General features: G+C 45.1%; 1 protein-coding gene across 5 annotated transcripts in view; it reads right to left on the bottom strand.

The window, feature by feature from the left end:
• Positions 1-21142, bottom strand: part of SLC25A26 (solute carrier family 25 member 26) — a 148553-nt gene that overhangs the window by 42593 nt on the left and 84818 nt on the right. For all 5 annotated transcript variants that reach the window (XR_008629710.1, XM_055134218.1, XM_055134217.1 and 2 more), the window contains one exon: positions 3592-3636. Coding sequence is in view for 4 of the 5 variants with exons in the window: in XM_055134218.1 (XP_054990193.1) it covers positions 3592-3636 (45 nt within the window). In the remaining variant the exon portion in view is untranslated. The remainder of the gene's footprint in view (positions 1-3591; positions 3637-21142) is intronic.

Below are 21142 nucleotides of genomic sequence, written 5' to 3'. Positions count from 1 at the left end.
GCAACAGAACAGGTTTGCAGTCTGCAGAAGTTCTTGGAGAGCCAAATTTCTTGCTGTAGTATTCCCACATAAACATAATAGAAAAACTCTTCCACACAAAGCACACTCTTCCTACAGCTGCAAAAGCAAAGTTAAATGGAGAAAATCCAAACACAAAAATAAGTGTCAGGTGCGACATCTTATGCAATTCATAACAAGCAATACAAAATAAATAGTCTAGCATCCGCCTGTTGGGGCAGGTTTGAGTGGTGCTGGGAAAATTCGAAATAATGGTGGTTGGAAGGTGTAATGGTGGTAGACTTGATGTTGAAATATTGGATGTAATCCATTACTGTGAAAAACTATGAAAATTGTCACTGTCTGTCATCCCATTGTTCATCGATTTACTCAAGTGGGCACCAGTAACGTCTCCATGTGAGACTTGTTGTTACTGTTTTTGGCATAACAAATACGCCACGGGTAGCTTGCCAGGCTCTGCTGTGTGGGTGGGATACTCTCGGTAGCTTGCCGGGCTCTCCGAGAGGGGCAGAAGAATCGAGTCCAGGTCGGGCACTGGAAGGCAAATGCCCTACCTGCTGTGCTATCGCTCCATGAAAGTTAAAAAGAAAGAAGTGTGAGGGCCAGGAAGATCTGAGCTGGACACAAGCTCTGTGAGCAAGAGGCCCAGGGCTGATCCCGAGCTCGGAGAGGCCCCTCAGCACCACCAGGAGAGACACTCCCAGAACCAAGTCAGAAGCAGCCCTTAGCACAAAGCAAACCAAGTGAATAAATGCCAGAAATTTTCTGTCTTTAAAGCACCGAGATTGCACATTCAAGTGTTTCTTTTAAAAAACGATCATGCGGGCCGAGAGAGTACAATGGAAAAGGCACTTTCCTGGCACGTGGCCAATCTGGATTCAAGCCCTGGTGCCACATATGCTCCACCAAGCACCGACAGGAGGGATCCTGCGCACAGTCAGGAGTAAGCCCTGAGCACCTCTGGGTGTGGCCAAAAACACAAAGAAACAAAAAATCACACAACTATGTAAAAAAGATGTTCAACAAGCTCAGTTCAACAGAAATGACAAAAGTGCAAATAAAACAATGAGAAATATACAACTATTAGGATGATTACAAACTATGAATGTATTAACAACATAAGTGGCAGGGGTATGGAGTCAAGGGCACTCTCGTCCATCGTGGTGGGAATGCACAACTCTTTACTCACTTTGGAAACAGTTTCGGCTTTGGGGGACACTAGCTATTTCTTATGAGAGTCAGCATACTTTCCTGCGGACCCCAGCATTTCCCCATTCCTAGGCACCTACCCGAGAGAAGTAAGAACATAAGTTTAAAAAGGTGTCTAAGTGAAAAGACTGATTGCAGCTCTGTTTATAACCAACAAAAATAGAAACAAACCAAATATACAAACAAAAATAGAAACAAACCAAACAAATCAAATCTCACCAGTGAATGAACACACAAATGGAAGTAGATGCATACAATGGAATACTCTCAGAGATAAAAAGGAACATCACAGCATTAGCGAGAGCACAAATAATCACGAAAGCATCAAATTAAGTGAGAGAAGGCAGACACAGGATACATCAATCAATATAAAATTCTGGAAAAGACAAAAGACAAATACCCTACATTTTGGTTATGGGGAGCTGTAGACAATTAAATATAGGGTAAATTCTACTGAATGAAAATTATTCCCCAATAAACCCAGTTTAAAGAAAAAAAACCCACCACCTTGAAAACTGTTAAAGCTTTACACTGTTTTCTCTGATCACTGTGAAAAATTCTAGAAATTTCTTCACTAGAAAAACTACTATAAATGTCAAACTACTGAAAAGAAATAGACTGCATGTTTTTTTCCTTCTTTCGGACTCAACATTCTGCTATGAGAGATGCAGTGAATGGCTGCCAGGGTGGAGGCTGAGCTGTGCGTGTAAATGCTGGTTACTGAGACACTAAGAAAGTGAGATTTGTTTGCGGGTCGGCTGACGGTCTCGCTGCTCTTCTGTCACACACGAAAGACGAGTTCTGCTGTGCTCTTGGAATGTGACCTTCTCACTGTTACATCATGCCCAGTGACACAGCCTGAGAAAGCCACTTCCCCAGACACCCCTTGGCAGATGGTCCAAAGGCAAACCACGCAATCACGATGGAGGGCCTAGAAGACTCTAACAAGCTGTAGAACTTTTAACACCAGATCACTTACAAGGAATATTTCTCAACGTTTAATATTCCAGAAGCTTGTTTTCATAAGCTTTCATGCGCTTCTCTCTCACTGTATTATTTTTAGCTTATAACACTGGAAAAAGTTTTCAGATCTAAGGAAATTATCTGGGGGGAGGGGCTCAGGGCTGAGTTCTGGTGGTGCTCAGGGGACCGTATACGCGGCCCTGGGATCAAACTCTAAGGGCTGTACTATCACACTGGGACAAGGGTTCAAGTAATTTTTGTTACTTGCTGAACACGTACTCAGTAAGAGCACTCTGATTACTAATTCCAAACAATTATAAGTAATTCCTCTACTTTTCTTTTTTTTTTTTGCCTACCTATTGTGCCATTTTACACTTTGGTCATTTATGAACAATTTTCACCTGAACAATCTCATCTCATCATCCACAAAAAGAAACATACCAGCACTGCAACTAACTACAGACACACACGCGACCCTGTGCGTCTAACACTGATGTCACCTCCACCACAGATGTCCACACAGTTTAATGCCGGCCCACCAGGATCAAACACATGATACTGGATGATAAACAACAACATGACATCCCTGCATGTTCTGAACAAAAATGGCTGAGTCACAACTCACCCCAATGTGCTCCCGCTCCCTCCCACTGGGGAGCCGTAGGCCAGGTGCCAGCAAACAGGGAAGCTGGGAGGGATGGTCAGCGCCCAGCACCCCCCGCCACTGCACCCCCATTACATGTAGGGAGAGGGTGGGTGGGCCTTCTAGGTCTTGTTTCCTCAACACTCTCTCTCCCTCCTTCTCTCTCTCTCTCTCTCTCTCTCTCTCTCTCTCTCTCTCTCTCTCTTCTCTCTCTCTCCACACACACACTCACTGTGATTCTCTTTCCCATATACACACATACAACTTTCATACACACTCACACTCTCTCTCTCACTCTCTCCCCTCCACACACACACACACCTTCTCTCTTACACACACTCTTTCTCTCTTCCATACACACACACTAACTTTCCCACACACACACTCACTCTCTCAAACACTCTCCCTCCAACTCATTTACACTGAGTAAAATTTAAAGTACAGTGGAGAAAGAGTTTCAATATGAAGAAAGTGAAGCAATGTTTTTCCTTAACACCTGGGGCCTTCCCAATTGTTCTGCACATCACCCAGTGCCACGGGCACCTAAGTTTAGAAGAACAATCTGGTATGCAAACCACAGGCAAAAAATTATTTCCAACTATTTATAATTTTGCATTTTCTAACTGCTAGTCAATACTGTATTCTTCTGTTTGACAATATGTTGGGTATTGTGATATTAAATATTGGATACTGTGATACTGAATCTGTTGAGTATTGTGATAATTGGGAGATATTTTATGTGAAGACTGAAAACTTACTTTTAAGGATTCCCATAATGGAAACTGGACCAATGAGAAAGGGATCTGAGGAGAAAAAAAAAAAAAGAACAGAGACATTAGAAAAGAACAATCGGTTTGCCTGAATTTTCAGTTTTCCTTTAATGAACAAGCTTGTTTCGTATTACTAATGTACACAGTAAAGCTAAACTTAAATTTATTATACATATCATTTAAAATCACTAAACTGTAGCTGAGGAACTGTACTAACTTGAGCACTATAATAATGCAGTGAAGCCCTGTGAAGATGGAAGTAGAAATACCACATAGTTCTGGTACTGAAATGGCAAAATAAATATTTCACATGAGAATACATACAGACTTGAAAAACAACATTTTTCTGTGAAAGCTCGAACTGCTTATTCTTTGGTAGGCAGGGCTAGGACCCAAAAGATTAAAGGAAATGGAAGGACAGAGAGACGGGAATAAGAAGCTGGAAAGGGGTAAGAGCAGGAAAGAGAGTGGGGAGGGGAGAGAAGGGAGGGGATGTGGAATAACGAAGTCAGACAGCAGGAGTGAGGAAAGGAGAGAGAAGAAAGAAAACCAAGGTGAGGAAGAGGGATGGGGGGCAGAGACGCGGGACGGAGTAGAGAACAGAGCAAAGAAAGGGGAGAGGAGAGAGGAGAGAGTGGGAGCAGAATGGGGAGTGCTGGCCTGTTACAAGCTAACAAGGCAGGCGGGGAAGAGGGGCGAGGAATGCCAAGATGCGGGGACAACCGCAAGAGAACTGAGCCAGCGGACTGAGCACAGGCCTCCCGTGCGCGCTGGTTCAGCCCGACACCGCCAAATCAGCTCTGCCTTCACCGTGTTAGCTGACGCGGGAGGAGCCCGGGACCCCCAGTGCCAGGTGCGCACGCCCGCCAGCCAGAGCTGACGGGGGTTTGACCCCCGATGCTGCTCCCTCGGGCCAAATGCAGGCCCGGCAGCTCTGCGGTCTGAAGCCCCCAAGTGCCAGGAAGCCAGTCTGGGGCAGCACCGCAACCTCCGCCAAACACCGTGACCAAGAGGGGCCACCCCCGAGGGCCCGCGGGGGGCCATCCCCGTGGGCAGGATGCGCGCAGGCACAGCCGGGAGAGCGCGGATCGGGCGCCAAGGCAGCCGGTGGGAGCACCACGCAGAGAACACGCCCTGGCCATCTCAAGCACCCACCGAGAGGAGCGGGGGGAGGACACGAGTGAAGGGGAAACAGGAGCGGGGCCCGCCTCCCGCCCCCGGGAAGGAGCACCGTGCTGGAGAGCAGAGCACTGAGCCCGAGCACTGAAGCAGGCGGCGGTTCAGTCCCCAGCACTGTCCGGGAAGAGGAAGCAGGGGCAGCGGCGGGGCGGGGAGGGCCGGCACTCGGCGCCACTGCCGCGAGCCCTGGCGTCACTGGGGATCACCCCCGACTCTGGAAGCACAGTTCTCTCAGCCCCCAGGTCTTGGACCGCCGCGCCCTCCCCAGCAGCGAGGCATCTGCTGGCGGGCACTTCGGCGTCCACCTCACCGAGGGGGCAACAAACCTCGCAGACAGGCGCAGGTGCTGCTACTGTTACCCCCGCAGTACGCGGGAGGCAGGCGCAGAGGAGTCGGGAGGAGTCTGCGACGCAAGAAGCCAGACCAATCCGACTTCAAAGTCTGGTCTTTTAAAAAATAACTTTTTTTTTTAATTGAATCACCCTGCGAGACACAGTTACAAAGCTTTCACGATCAGGTTTCAGTCATACAATGTTCCCAAACCTGTTCGTCCACCAGTGTACATTTCCCGGCACCAATTCATTTTCTTTCTTTCTCACCCCCTCCCACCCTCCGCCCCCCATTAAGGTCTGCAATACAGATACTGAGAGGCCATCACGCTTGATCCTGGTTTACCCACTTGCAGCTCACATCTACCATCCAGAAACGTCCCTTCCAACAAAGTCCTGTCTGAATCTATGCCACTTCTAAAGGCAACACTTCAGAAATTCACCCACAATACAATCTACTGCTTTTGACTAAAATTTCCAAAACGCTACAACAGCGCCTCCCTCTCCGAGGTCTGCATTCCAACGGGGCCCAGCCTCCGTGACACCCAGCCCCCGCAGAGTGGGCCTGTGCCAGGGGCGATGGTGCCCACCCAGTCCGTGGCGCCACTGCGGTTCTATATTCACCTCTGTTTCTGCAGGCCGCAGGTGAGGAGAGAGAGAGCGCTCTGAACAGATCAGTGTGCATGCAGCTATGTGGATGCGGAGAGCCAGAAACCAGGGGTTTGGAGGATTTTATTTTAGGGACTGACCTTCACATCAGTTAAAGGCATGAAATTACTCCTGAAGTATTTGTGTCTGGTCGGAAATTAAACATCTAGCATCATCTGTCTTCTTCGGCTTGAGCAAATGGTGGCCATGGGCTGGACAATGGCCACAGCCAGAAAAATCTGTCTCCCATTTGGGCAGGAAATGGCAGTGAGAAAAACCAACGCCCAATTGTCAACAGACGTGTTCAAGCTGACACTCGGAGAAGTCGGTCATCTTCTCGAACAAGCCACACCCCACCCCAAATGCCAAAGTTCCACCACTGGAGTCAAGTTCGATTTTGCATGTTTGTTACCCAAACATGAAAGCATCTGACACTGTCCACTCGGAAATTCAAGTGCCTGATTCCCAATTAAATGATCAACACAGACCCCTCGCCCCTCCCCAAAGAAACCCACTAGCTATACAGTAGTTCTCTAAGAACTTTTCTAAGCTTAAAAATGTAGAGAGTGTAATAAGATACTCAAGAGGACAACACACAGGTAGAAGGGCTGAAGATGATGAACCTTTCCTCCTGTACTCCACTCTCCCAGGTGTAAATATTTTTAGGAGGTAAATATTTCACATTTGTAAAAGTTTAAAAAGGCCTTCCAACTTAGATATAATGGTCCAAGTAAGCATTTTTTCTCTTTTTTTGCTTGTCTTTGTTTGGGGGCTACACCCAGCAGTGCCCAGGGGTTACTCCTGGCTCTGCAGTCAGGAGTTCTCCTCGAGGTGGCTGGGAACCTGGGGATAGAACTCAAATTGGCTGTGTAGTACAGCACCCTACCTGCTGTACTAATGCTTCAGCCTCACCATTCTTTTTTTTGGTTAAAAGAAAAAAATCAATAAAACTGCTATTATGTTATCTACATATTTAAACAGTTAATAAAAATTGTTAAATTTCAAATCCCATAAATGAGCATTATGCACACTTTTCCTTGATTAAAACATTGGGCCTGAGGGACTGGAGCAATAGTACAGTGGATAGAGCATTTGCCTTGCACGGGGTCGATCCAGGTTCGATTCCCAGAATCCCATATGGTCCCCTGAGCACCGCCAGGAGTAATTCGTGAGTGCAAAGCCTGTGCATCACTGGGTGTGACCCAAAAAGCAAAAAAAAAAAAAAAAAAAAATTGGGCCTGAGAGATAGTACAGTGGGTAGGGTACATCTCTTGCCGAGGCTGACGCAGGTTCAATCCCTAGCATCAAATGAGGTCTCCGAGCACTGCCATATATGATCCTGAGCACAGGACCAGGTGTAAGCCCTGAGCACTGCCAGGTATGGCCTCAAAAACTTCTATTAAGTTATTCTTTCGACTTAAAAATTCACACATTTGGAGAAGCCGAATTATTCCACCGAGTATTTACTTTAAAGACTAAGCCAATTAGTAAACCTCAATTCTACTGTCTAAAACAAAATTGAATGCATATGGTAATTAAACATACTGTAAATACATCAATAATTAAACTTATTTGTAGCTTCTGGTAGTGAAATATCTGTTATAAGGTAAACCTCAGTTATGTGAAAATATTTCAAATACTTTTTAAATCAAAATTGTTTTGCATGCTTGTCCTTTACAGTAGGAAGAAATGATAAACGGAATGTGGTCCACACATGTGAAGGAGCCCTGCCAGCAAGTATGGCTCCACGGCTGAACAAATACTTCTCCTGACGTCTACAGAAGGTGGGCCTGCCAGAAAGCGAGGTCCCTCTCCAGGTCTGGTGCGGAGTTACATAACAGAGATGTCCCTTCAAAATGCAGAACTTTAAAACCCCAAGCAGATGTAAGCTGTTATTCTAAAATTTTTATAGATGAAGAAAATGAATAGCTGCACTCAGAAGCCTTATATTCCAAACATAACATACCCATTTTATGGCACCCAAAGTTAGAAAATGGTTCACTGTTATGACCTTTTTAATGCGTGCATTTAAGAAGTTTTGTTTGAATAAGGTTGTTAAGACCCAGGGCACTAGTGAGTGAGTGGTAGTAAACCCGGAGGCAGATGTGTGTGGGGAGTGAGGTGTGTGTGTGTGTGTGTGTGTGTGTGTGTGTGTGTTGGGGGGGAGGGATGAGGGGCTTGGGGTGTGGCTGCGTGTGTGTGTGGGGGTGGCTGCTAAAATTCAATGGCTTCAACTTAGTGATAAATGCAGCCATAATTCCATGTAAGAGAACATATGAGGAGTGCATGTTAGGCAGACAAAATGAAATTTGAGAGTGACTGAGAAAGTATTGCCCACTACTAATAAAAAACAGAATGGACAATACTACATTACGAACACATCTTTTCTCTCACGAAGCATAAACCAACACTAATCCTTGAAGTCAAACAATGTGTATACCCTTGTTATCCTTAAATAAATAAATAAATAAATAAATAAATGCCTATAGCCTTCCTTAATAAAAGAAAAAAGGTGATGGCTTTTGACTAAGGAAATATAAAGACATAAATTCCAAGGTCGAATATGAACTAAATAGAATTCAAGTTTTAAAAGGTCATATGAGATAGGATGGAAATTACAGATTAAGGGATCGGCAGATCAAGAGGAATATCTTATCAGCTTATATGCACCAAATGAAGGAAGAGCAAAGTATACAAGGTCACCGCTGACTGACTTGAAGAGTACATGACAGCAACCCAACAATAGACGGGGCCTTGAACAATCCATTAGTGAACAGACCAACCAGACAGATCATCAGTAAGGAAGCATCAGTACGGACTAGTTCTAAAAGAGGAACTGAAAGAACTGGGACTACTGTCTGTACACAGGACCCCATTCTGAGAAAGCCAAATGAGCTTTCTTCTCTAGTATACGTGGAATGTAGGATAACATAGCCTCAGGTAGTTTACGTTTATTGGGTTACTCCCGTTACAGTGCTCCTATTCCTCTTTATTTGTAGCTTCTTTCTTAGTGTTCTGTTGACTTGTAAATAATGTTTTTCTCTTCTCCTTGAGTCCTTTGCATAGTTTGTTCAGAGCAAGTCCTTTTTGTATGGACACAGGAAGACTTAACAAATGTTATGCTTTTGTAACCTGGGAGTCATTTGACTCTACATGATATTTTCCTCCAGGGCATCTGTTCTCTTGACCTAAGCCTCAGCTGCCCTTACTTCCTAGCATCCCCAAAGCAGGGTCCCTACGTGGGACGAGAAGGACCCAGGGCAAGCGGTGAGTTGTGTGCTACCCTGGCGTCGAGATGGGCCTGGCCAAAGTGCCTAATGCTTAACTATAAGTTAAGAGCTTGGTCATGGACAAATGTTGTCATGATCCAAACAGTGATAACCAGATTTGGACCCTGCTAGGGTGAGGAATGATTAATCTGGCCTGAGTGCTGTGGTCTGAGCCTGTGGCAAGATGTTGCCAGGAGAGCTGCCTTGCAAGCCTCAATGTATCTCTTGCTATGTCCATACAAAAATAACTAGTATTAAGATGTTAATAAGTGTCTGGACTAAGGAAAAGAAAAAACCTTAAGAGTCAGGAAGGGCTTTGGAATGCCCTGCCCTCAGGAAGGGCTTTCTTACCTTGATTTTGCTACCTGGCTGGGTGTAGCCTAGAGGGCAAGGTGGGAGAGACAAGTAGGAGGAGAGACAGAGAAGCGAGAAAGAAGCAGCAGTTGATCCAGAGAGAGGCCGGAGCGGAGCTGGGAGTGCAGGAGATGAGAAAGATGGAAGACTGAATAAACAGTAACTAATCAGCAACTAGCTTGGTCCTCGTTCTTCCTTTGCCTTTCCTTGACCACCGGCCGTCCCAATCCAGTCCACACACTGCGGTTCCAGAGCACCGAACGTGGGTGGTGAGACAGAGCCGCCCAGAGAGCCCGCGAGTGCACATGACCCTCGGCGAGCCTTAGTTTTTTACAGTGGAACATTTTATAGAATATACCACATGCTGAGGGCTGGAGCGATAGCACAGCGAGTAGAGCATTTGCCTTGCACACGGCCGACCTGGGTTCAATTCCTCTGCCCCTCTCGGTGTGTCCAGCAAGCTACCAAGAGTATCCTGCCCGCATCGCAGAGCCTGACAAGCTACCCATGATGTATTCGATATACCAAAAACAGTAACAACAAGTCTCAGGATGGAAATGTTACTGGTGCCTGCTCAAACAGATAGATGAGCAAAGGGATGACAGTGTTACAGTGATACCACATGCTGGGGCATAACTCAAGTGTCAATAAAGTCACAAAAGTAAAAAGATTGTCAAGTATCTTCTTCGATCACAATGGCATGAAGGTGGAAATTAACCACAAAAAGAAAGTATGGGGAAAACCATTTAGAAACTGAGTAACAAATTGTTAAAATGGATCAAAGAGAAAAAAACAAAGAAGGAACAAAAAGATTCCTCAAAATGAAGGAGAATGAAGATAGAAGTAGCAGAATCTATGGAATACAGCAAAAGCATGAATAAGGAAAAAGTTCATTAGCAATACAGAATTCCCTCAGGAAAGAAGGAAAAGTTCAATTTATAACCTAGCTTCACAGCTTGAGAAACCAGAAAAAAGTAAAACAAATGAATTCCAAAGTAGACGGAAATAATAAAAATTAAAGCAGAAAGAAATGATACGGAAATGAAACCAGGAGCTGGTTTTTCGTAAAAGAGAAAAATCCTTAGCTAGATGCACAAGGTTAAAAAAAAAAAAAAAAGAAAGGATAAAACACCTTAAATGAATTGATTTGAGATAAAAGGGTTGAAATTACAACTGACACCTCAGAAATTTAAAAAAAAAGTCATAAAAGGCTATTGTGAGTAGCTCTATGGCAGCGTGCTGGAGAACCTAGGGGAACTATGTGCATTCTGAGGCTCACACACCTCCCAAAACTGAACCAGAAGTAAAAAAAATCTGAACAGACCAATCAGGAAATTGGAAATTATAAAAGTCTCCCCAAGAGCAAAAGGCCAGTCGTAGGTGGGCTCACTAGTGAAGTGAGTGCTACCAACCCTTCAAAGAGACTTACTGCCTCTTCTACTCAAGGTCTCCAAAATATCAAAGGAACAGGAATCCTCCCAGCAGCCTCTAGATGCCAACATTATCCTAATACCAAAGGAAGACAGAGACAGGATCACAGAAAGAAAATTACACACTGTAACCCTCATGAACATCAACAAGAGAGACGGTACAGCAGGTAAGCTGCTTGCTTGTCTTCACATGATTGACTCTGGTTCAAACGCTAGCACCCCATAAAGTCCCCTGAGTACAGAAGCAAGAATACACCCTGAGCACAGTTGGGTGTGGCCCCAAGGCAGCCCTGCCACACCCCCAAAGCTAAGAGTGCAACTTGAAACATGTATGTCCCTAAAATTTTAACACTGGGTATAACACATCTGGTCTGCCTACGTTAACAGATAAGGAATTAATTCAGACTATGAAAAGAGAAATACTTTTGTTTTCATTAATGAGACTCACTTAATGTCTGGATCTTTTTGATAAAATACTACCAACTTTAGGCTTACTTTTCAAACGGGGAATTGAGATCTATAGGTTGTATGCATCTTTGTCACCTAAAAAAATGTAACTGTAAGAAAGCACATGTTCTAGAAATTAAAAAAATTTACTTCTAATTCTTTGAAAAGATAATGATAGAACACTTTACACAATTCAAAATTTGAAATTAGGAAATTAAGTTTTAGAAATTAAGATTTTTATTAAGTTGAAGATAAGGTAAATAACACAAAAATTATTAAGCACCTCTAAGCGTCATACTTGAGTTTAGAGCCAGGAACAACCCCTGAGTACCACCAGGTGAGGTGGTAGTACTCAACACCCACCTCCCAAAATACTAAAAAGCAAAAGAATTACAGAATATCCCGATTTGAGTCTGGGAATCTGAGTGGAAGATTTCCAGACACTTTCTTCTTCAGATGACTTGTCAACAGCTAATTTCCTTTTTAATAATGTCAAGGGCTTTCTTGTACTTGGGAGTCTGAGGCTGCTTGTGGAATATTAATATGTAACTCTGGATTATTTTGATTTTATATACTAGCTATCTGCAGAGAAGATATAACAACACACATATTCTATAAGTATTTAAAATCAGGGATCCATACAAAGGCAAGGTATTTGGGGACTTTTGCTCTTTGGTTTTTGCATGCAATGTAAAATAACAATCACTGCTATTCAACTGAAGAGCCTATTCAAGATTTTATCACTGTATCACTGTCATCCTGTTTTTCATCCATTTGCTCGAGCAGGCACCAGTAATGTCTCTGTGCTAGTGTAGCTCGATGGCGGATTGGGGGCTCTTTCAGGGTCAGGGGAATGAGGACCGTCATTGTTACTGTTTTTGGCATATCGAGTATGCCACAGATAGCTTGCCAGGCTCGTCTTATGATGCGCAGACACGCAGTCTAGGAATATGTTCACTCGTATGTGAGTCTCAGCCTGAGCATGTGGAAAATGGCCTGGAGCATGGTGGCGGCTGGGTTGTGGAGGTCGGCTGCCAGGGCTGGGTCCCTTGGGGTGGGGAGGGCTCTCACCCATCTGGGGTGTCCAGAGTGAAGAACCAGCCTGATGCTGAGTCCGGTGGCATGGTTATGGGGGCCTCACTTTATGCTCCCTTCTGGGAGAAGCAACCGTGAGTTCTGAGGTGGCTTATGGGCGTGGTCCCTGGGTCGATGGAGACTGGGGGAAGCAGGCAGAGGATCACCGTCCTATTCAAGACTATGTAGAAATAACTAGGAAATCCGGCAGACCAGACTTACTAATGACCTTGAAGGTCATGGCCTGACCATAGACACAGATGGGAGCAATGTTATGGTCCCAGGACTGTGAGTCGGTATTCACAGTAACCTCCCAGAAACCCAAGCCGTCAAAGCCTGATTCTCCACCCTGACCTCAGAGTTCACATATGAGCTTTCTCAGCATCCCAGTCTGGGAGGGGGACCCAGCCCAAGACTCGATTCCCCATGTATCCCTGAGCCACGGACAGACTAATCTGTTCCTCTGGAGGAGGGTAGACCACCAAGTCAAGTGAGAGAAGATTTCTTACCTTCCACTTTAGAGGTCTATCTTTTTACCGATCTTGTATTGATTTTCTGCTTTCTTTTTAACTTCTTACATTTCTCTGTCAGAAGTTAAATATCATTTCCCGCAGTAATTTTGTTTGTACTTTTGGGCCACACCTGGCAGTGCTCTGGGCTTGCTCCTGCCTTTGCACTCAGGAATCATTTCCAGCAGTGCTCAGAGGACCACATGTGATGCTGGGGATTGAGCCCCAGTCATCCACATGCAAGGCAAACTCTACCCTTTGTACTATCACCCTGGCCTTCCCATAGTAAAAATTCTGTCATAGATTTAGTTCATTTTTTTGTGTCTTAAAGCTTTTTACTTTATTTTATTTTAGTATTTTTGGGGGGGGCTTTTGGGTCACACCTGGCAATGCACAGGGGTTACTCCTGGCTCTGCACTCAGGAAATACTCCTAGCGGTGCTCAGGGGACCGTATGGGATGCTTGGAATTGAACCCGGGTCGGCCGCGTGCAAGGCAAACGCCCTACCCGCTGTGATATCGCTCCAGCCCCTGACTTTTTATTTTTTAAACCTGGCACCTCTGGGCCTGGAGCGATAGCACAGCAGGTAGGGCGTTTGCCTTGCACTCGGCCAACCTGGGTTTGATTCCCAGCATCCTATATGGTCCCCTGAGTACCGCCAGGGGTAATTCATGAGTGCAGAGCCAGGAATAACCCCTGAGCATCACTGGATGTGACCCAAAAAGGAAAAAAAAAAAAACCTGGCACCTCTGCTCTAGCCCATGTGCTAAAAACTGCTTCCCCTAATATTATAACCTACACTCCTTGTTAGCAGGAAAAAGGCAGAACAGTGATACCCTTAGTTCCTCAAGACTAAGAGAAGAATAAAGGAAAAAGGAACAGGGGAAGAAGGAGGGGGGAGAAGAAAAAAGAAGAGGCAAGAAGTGGGGAGAGGAGGAAGAGGAAACAGCAGAAGAGAAGGGTGTCCCTAAGGATACTGGACAGTCAGAGATGGCACTATCAAAACAGGCTACCCGACAGCCATATGTTCTTCATCATCATCATCCCGTTGATCGTCGAATTTCTCAAGCAGTCTCAGTATGTCTCCATTCATCCTAGCCCTGAGATTTTAGAAGCCTCTCTTTACCAGTCCTTCCCAACGGTGCCACATTGGAGGCTCTTTCAGGGTCGGGAATGAGAGAATGAGACCCATCATTGTTACTGGTTTTGGCATATAAATACGCCATGGGGAGTTTGCCAGGCTCTCCCATGTGGGCAGGAAACTCTTGGTAGCTTGCCAGGTTCTTCGAGAGGGAGAACTAGGCTATAAGATGTCGTGCAGACACAAAGTGGCCATATCAACCCTTATGTTCAACTGGACAAATTATCTGAACTCTGTCATGGACTGGGGCCATGGGCAATGGGAGGAGAGGGCGGCTGGACCACACCGGGCTGTGCTCAGGGCTTACTCCTGGCTCTGCATTCAGGGATCAATCCTGGCGGGGGTTGGGGGACCATATCAGGGTGTCACGGATCCAACCATGTATCATGGATGCCACATGCATGGCTAGTGCCCTACCTTGAAGTACAAGAAATATATCTTTACAGATCATGTGGTTATCAGGGGAGATGCCTGTGGCCTTCCAAACACTAAAGTCCTATCTCTCCAGCCCAACCCGATCTAGTTTGCAACAAACAACAAACAAGGACCCAGCCCGGGCTAGGCGTGCCTGTGCTCTACCACTGGAGCCATACCCAACCCCATTACTAGGGATCCTTAAGAAACTTAAAATTACTTTATGCATTTTCCCATTTAATTCGGGAGAGTTAAGGTTCAATGGAAAAGTGTATTCACCTCGTCTGGGTTCTATACCCAGAATTTCAGAAAATATACAGAAAGCAAACAAACCCTGGGCTGGGGAGATAGCTCAGTTGTCACAGTGGATACGCTGCAGTCCCCGGTGGCATAGGGTCAGCCCAGCACCACCAAATGTGACTCAGGAGGCCCCCCGAAGCTGGGCCTGAGCATGATCTATCTGGCCTGAAAGGCTGAGTATCACCAGAAGTTGTCACTGGGGTCTCCTGAGCACTGTGGAAGAAGCTTCCTCTTCCCAAGAAAGCAGAAGATAATGAAGCAGGTTCTCAGTTGTTCCCCCAGTCATTTCCAAGATGTTTAGCAGTGTTAATTTAAGGTCTAGAAGAAAAGAGCTATCGATGAATTGAGGGAGGTGCTTAGAGGCCTTGAAATGTCAAACCCGGAATTTCTGTCAAGATATCAGAATGCAGGGTCAGGAAACAGATGTTTTCAGTTTGAATTTGCATGCAATGTTAATCTCTTCCAAAATATAGCTTTGCCCCTCTAGCTGAGAATGGCATTAGCATATATAATTCAGCTGTCATTGTCACCTACAACTCCTATCTTCCCTTCCAGTCAGTAGATACTCGCATCTTCTGACTCAGAAAGCAAACATGACTGACAGAAGAAAAGTAAGTAACCAATTCCTTAAAAAGTCCTACCATATAAAGTAGACTATTTACTCAGTATTCTACCAAATGTCCTTGTTAACCAAGGCACAAGTTTATTTATCCAGGTTTTCCTCATTTCTGAAGCACATTGCTCTTGGTAGTAAAGATTTTATAACTGATGGGTTCCCAAACACTAAAGAAATATTTTTTTTAAAGGCTAGTAAGGAGCAACAAATATCTCCCCTGAAAGTCACATGATCTGTAAAGACACATTCTTTATGCTCCAAACAAGATTACAACTTGAAGAAAAACAGGGAAAATAAAATAGGTCTGTACAGTAGTTGGGCAACAGGCTCACTGGGCTGCACCCACACATCTCCCCACCTTCCTCCCATAGCACCACCCCCAAGCTCTGGGAGTAAATATGCATATTCAGAGCATGATTGATAGGAGCTTCAGGAACAGAAATGACAAGGAGGCAGGCAGTAATGTGGAAGTGACAGATACATTATGGCCAGAAGGAAAAAGGGAAGAAGAGGCTGGAGTGAGCAGAGAGGGGAGAAGGGGAGGGGCGCCATGCAAACAGAGTGCTCAGTAACCATTTCAGGGGGAATAAATGGAGGAACTGGACAGAAAGAAAAGAAGGGAACGAAGTGAATAATGCTAGTGGCAGAATTAGTGCAGAACCCAGGTCCACTGGCTCATAGTCCAGTGAATACTCTCTTCACCGGTCAACTCAATTTAAAATATTTGTAAAACAATGTTCTGAGCACTGAACATCAAGAAAAAGGAAGTACAGGTGGTAGTGTGCTGGCCTTTATAAGCAGCCAACTTCCCCAATCTAATCCCTGTTATTTCATGGTCTCCTAGCCTCATGACACCTTTTAACCAGGTGTGAACCCGGAGTACAGAGCCAGGAGTAGCCCCTGAACACTGCCAGGTATGGCCTCACCACCGCTCCCCCCCAACCCCAAAGGAAAGAAAAGGAAATGGAAATCATATGCAAAAGTGATCAATCATATATAATGAACATACAAAAATTAAATACAAAAATAGATCACATACATTGTTAAATCAATAAGCCCGGTAAATATATGTGTTTAAGTGTGCATGCACACATGAGCGCACACATGCGCGCACACACGCCTGGGCTCCCAGATGATGCCCGCTGTGGAAAGCTACAGATGCTTTTCTAGCTTGTAGCAAAAGAATAGAAAACAGCATGAAAGCCCAGATGCTGAGAACTATAAATAACCTACTTGGTAAATGAGAAGGAAACCGTATTTCAAGAGGAACACTTTGGGGTAACATTACAGCATTAGATAAGTAAGTATAATGCACTGCCACAAAATACTTCTCCAGTTTACCATTATATTTCTTCCCAATTCTGTTACACAAGTTAGGTCTGACTTTTATATAACTTGTAAACACTCTACCACACATCATCAGTGTTAGACTGTAATTACAGTGCTAGTCCATGCATATCAGCCAACGAAAAGTTAAATTTGGAGAGACAGGAAATAGATTTTTAAGGCCTGATTCAGATTTTTTTTTAGATGATGGAAAATACATATTAACTAATAAAAGCAGCAAGAAATCAAACCAGATTTTTATCAGCTGGCTTGCTGCAAAACCAAAAATCCTCTGAATGTCAGAGTGGAAACATCTTTTTTCCCACTTAACTTGTCAGCTGTAGATTGAAAATATCTGCCTTCACACCGGGTGGCTTTTGCTCTAAGTCTCCTTTTATTCAAAGAGTCCGTGGAAAGAAGAGACCGTGGCTGGGACACAGCATCCTTGAGGCCAGAGATAGATGCCAGAAGGCTGACAGAAACTTGTGACATCTAAGAGGAGCTGGCTCTGTTCAGAACTAGAACACTGTTGCTTCTGCATTCGCCCCCACTGTTCAAAAAAGTCAGCACACGCGTCAGTCGACCTGCCAACCATACAATGGGAAGAAAAATATCATGGGTCCTCTGACAGAAATAAAGCAAAGAGTTCAGAACTATCTGAATATTGATACCCCTCTTTCCTTCCCATTTCCAGGTCTGACACTTTAGTTCCCACTGCAGATGAGAAAGCGTTTTTGGCAAAAGCACATATCCACACCATGAGAGGAATGAGAAGAATACCCAGCCCAAAGCGGGAAGATGAGGATGGAAACTCACTCCCTTGACCTCCACTGCCATTTTCTATCTCTCTGAGACCACACCACACAGACAGACCTGCAGCTACATGGAGCTAAAGATTCGGGCTCTCTGGAGTATAAAGAGTGAAACTGGCCTATGTACTTTCTGATTTTTCAAGGAGCTGGGCTTACGCCTGGAGATTAGCCTCTGGGAACCCTGGAACAAGGACTGCATAGCAGTGATTCCAGGAAAAGTTTGGTCCGTGGAGAACTGATAACCCTTGAGCAGGGGCATGATCTCGTAAGCATCACTAAGACCCAAACAGAAGGCTAGTGAGATGGCAGGGAAAACAGGACTATACGGAAGGAGATGGAACATCCAAAAAGACCAATCCGGGGCTGGAGAGACTGCTCACCAGGGAAGCTTGCTTTGCACACAGCAGACCTGAGTTCGATCCCCAGTACCCTATATGGTCCTCTGAGCACTGCCAGGAATGACTCGAGTGCAGAGCCAGGACTAAGCACCCAACACTCCGAGTGTGTCCCCGCCTTCCCCATCCCCTCAAAAAGATACACCCCTTAACAACCAAGGGAATAAGGCCAAAATCAAACAGAGCGACTTGAGACCAACCTGGGTCAGAAACACAGTAAGAGAACACAGGGAGAGTTCATTATAGCAGAGAAGCAGCTATAACTGCTCCTTCGTGGGAGAGAAAAACTAGAGCAGAAATCAAAAACAGAGAAACCAAGAAAGCAACTCCAAGAATCAATGAAACCAGGAGCTAGTTCTTTGAAAGGATAAAGAAGATAGATAAACCTCTAGCCAGACTCACAAAGAAAAAAAGAGAAAAATGTTCAAATAAATAAGATCAGAGTTAAAAGGGGAGAAATTACAAAGGATCCCTCAGAAACTCAAATATTATGAGAAGTTACTATGAACAACGTTATGCTCTTAAGCTGGAGAACCTAGAAGAAATGATAGAGTCTTAGGTCCACACCACCTCCCAAAGCTGAATGAGGAAGCAGAGAGCCTCAACAGGCCAGTCACAAGTGAGAAAATGGAAACAGTATTAAGAATCTCCCTTACTGGGGCTGGAGCAATAGCACAGCGGGTAGGGCGTTTGCCTTGCACGCGGCCGACCCGGGTTCGATTCCCAGCATCCCATATGGTCCCCTGAGCACCGCCAGGGGTGATTCCTGAGTGCAGAGCCAGGAGCAACCCCTGTGCATCGCCGGGTGTGGCCCAAAAAGCAAAAAAAAAAAAAAAAAAAAAAGAATCTCCCTTACTGCTAGGTCCTGGTCCACGTGGGTTCACTGGTGAGTTCTATCAAACCTTCAAGGAAGATTTACTACCTTTAAAATCCTTGAGCTCTTCCAAAATATCAAAGACACAGGAATCCTTCCTAACACCTTCTATGAAGCTAAAGTTACTCTAATACCCAAAGCAGACAGATCCACTTCCAGAAAAGAACATTTCAGACCAATCTCCCTGATGAATATCGGTGAAAAAATCCTTAATAAAACAGCTTCTTTTCTCTCACAAACCACATCATCATCTGTGAGGCCATTTACTGGGAACTTGGAATGTCAGGAGTGGATGGGAAGACTGGAAAAAATGGGAACAGAACAGTTAAGGACAGGGTGAGGGTCACGGAAATGAATCAGTTGCCAGAACAGCAACTAACTCTAGCTTGTAAATATGAACAGAATGAATAGGTCTTAGGAAAAATACACTGAAACAGAAGGATAAATTGTCAGGGATGTAAATCTAGAAACTGACTTATCCTCTCCACCTAAATCAGGAGTGAGGATGGGAACCTGCAGTGTGGTTCAACGGCAAACGAAACCTTCTGTCTGCATAAGGCCTGCCACAAGTTTTGTTCCTGTCACTAAAATCATAAAACAAAATGAAATCGGCTTCAAAGGCTGGAGCTGCCTGCCACAAAAATATTGAAACATTGTCTTTTCAATTTGCTTACATATTCAATTTCAATTGAATATGTCAAATATTCAATTTCTTCATAATGAAGCATCCCTTGAATCACGAAATCCCGTTGATCGTCGATTTCTCCAGCGGGCTCAGTAACCTCTCTCCACTTGGCCTTCCCAACGATGCTGCATTGGAGGCTCTCTCAGGGTCAGGGGAATGAGATCCACCTGTTACTGGCCTTAGCATATGAATACACCATGGGAAGCTTGCAAGGCTGTCCTATGTGGGCAGGAAACTCTCAGTAGCTTGCCAGTTTCTCCAGAGGGAGAAGTAGGTTATAAGATATAGCTTCTGGGAGCTCGCTTTTAAGTCTCTGGATGTTGGCTGTTGATGGGATTACACACACCTGGGTTCCTCTGCCGGTACCTTCATGCGTGAGGCTCATCCAAACGTGTGGAAAGGGGCCTCCAGCATGGCTGTAACTAGGTTCCGGTAGTCTTCGGCCGCCAGGAGCTCTGCTCAGGGCGGGGAGGGAAGCTGGAGCCCATCCCCTTCGAAGGGGCCCCGGGAAAGGGAGCCAAGGCGTGCGGGCAAGAGACTCTCTGCATCACTCTCTTCTGGGAGCTTGCTTTTAAGTCTCTGGATGTTGGCCGTTGATGGGATTACACACACCTGGGTTCCTCTGCCGGTACCTTCATGCATGAGGCCTGTCCGAATGTGTGGAGAGGGGCCTTGATCATGGCTGTGGCTAAGTTCCGGTGGTCTTCAGCCGCCGGGAGCTCTGCTTGAGATCGGGAGGGAAGCTGGAGCCCATCCCCTCCGAGGGGCCCCGGGGAAGACAGCCAGGCGTGTGGGCAAGAGACACTCTGCCATCCCTTAAAAACACTAATGATTTCTCATCTCATTTTTGTCTAGCACTTTTGCTCTTGAGAGGTGGGGAAATGAACTGCAAGAGGAACTGTTTGAGAGCACAGGAATGGCAATGCCCCGCATCACTCACTAGGAATACAATACAGCTTGCTCTGGGGACACAGTCCTGGGACCTTTCCTTTTCCAATTCAGTATCATTTATATGCATGGAATTTGAACGGCTTTTTAAACATGTTCGGTTAACACAGAAGGAGGCACATTTTTTTTTTAATGATGAAGTTCTCAAGTTTGGCGTGTTGGAAAAATTTACAGAGAAACCACAACAAAAATAGAGAAAATCTGAGGAGGAAATTATAGCATATTAATGAGTATTTTCATAAGCAGTATCTTGTACATAAAAGAAATTGTGTTTTTATTTCCAAACAAACCCACAAATAACCACAACTCTAGAACACCTCCAGCAACCAGGCCTGACTCCTGACCCCTCAAGCAGGATAATTCACCCCAGATTAGCTCTCCTTAGATCTTTCTGTGAATTTTATTCTAGTTTTCTCCTCTGCTATGCTTTCAGTCCTGACAAACTGGAGCTGTATGAATGTGCTAGAAAGAAATACTTAATCCTGGCTCTGCACTCAGGGATCATTCAAGGGTACACAGGGGACGGAACCTGAGTCAGCTGCATACAAGGCAAATGACCTACAGGCTGTACCATCTCTCCATCCCAGGCTATATTCAACACTGCAATTGTAGCCCTATGTATCTACCCAAAACAAATGAGTATATAAACCCATTAAAAATACCATATGCAGGGGCCAGAGCGATAGCACAGCGGGTAGGGCGTTTGCCTTGCACGCGGCTGACCCAGGTTCGATCCCTGGCATCCCATATGGTTCCCCAAGCATCGCCAGGAGTAATTCCTGAGTGCAA

Source organism: Sorex araneus, chromosome 4 (assembly GCF_027595985.1).
Source record: "Sorex araneus isolate mSorAra2 chromosome 4, mSorAra2.pri, whole genome shotgun sequence".
Lineage (NCBI taxonomy): Eukaryota > Metazoa > Chordata > Mammalia > Eulipotyphla > Soricidae > Sorex > Sorex araneus.
This window is presented reverse-complemented; position numbering and strand designations above follow the sequence as displayed.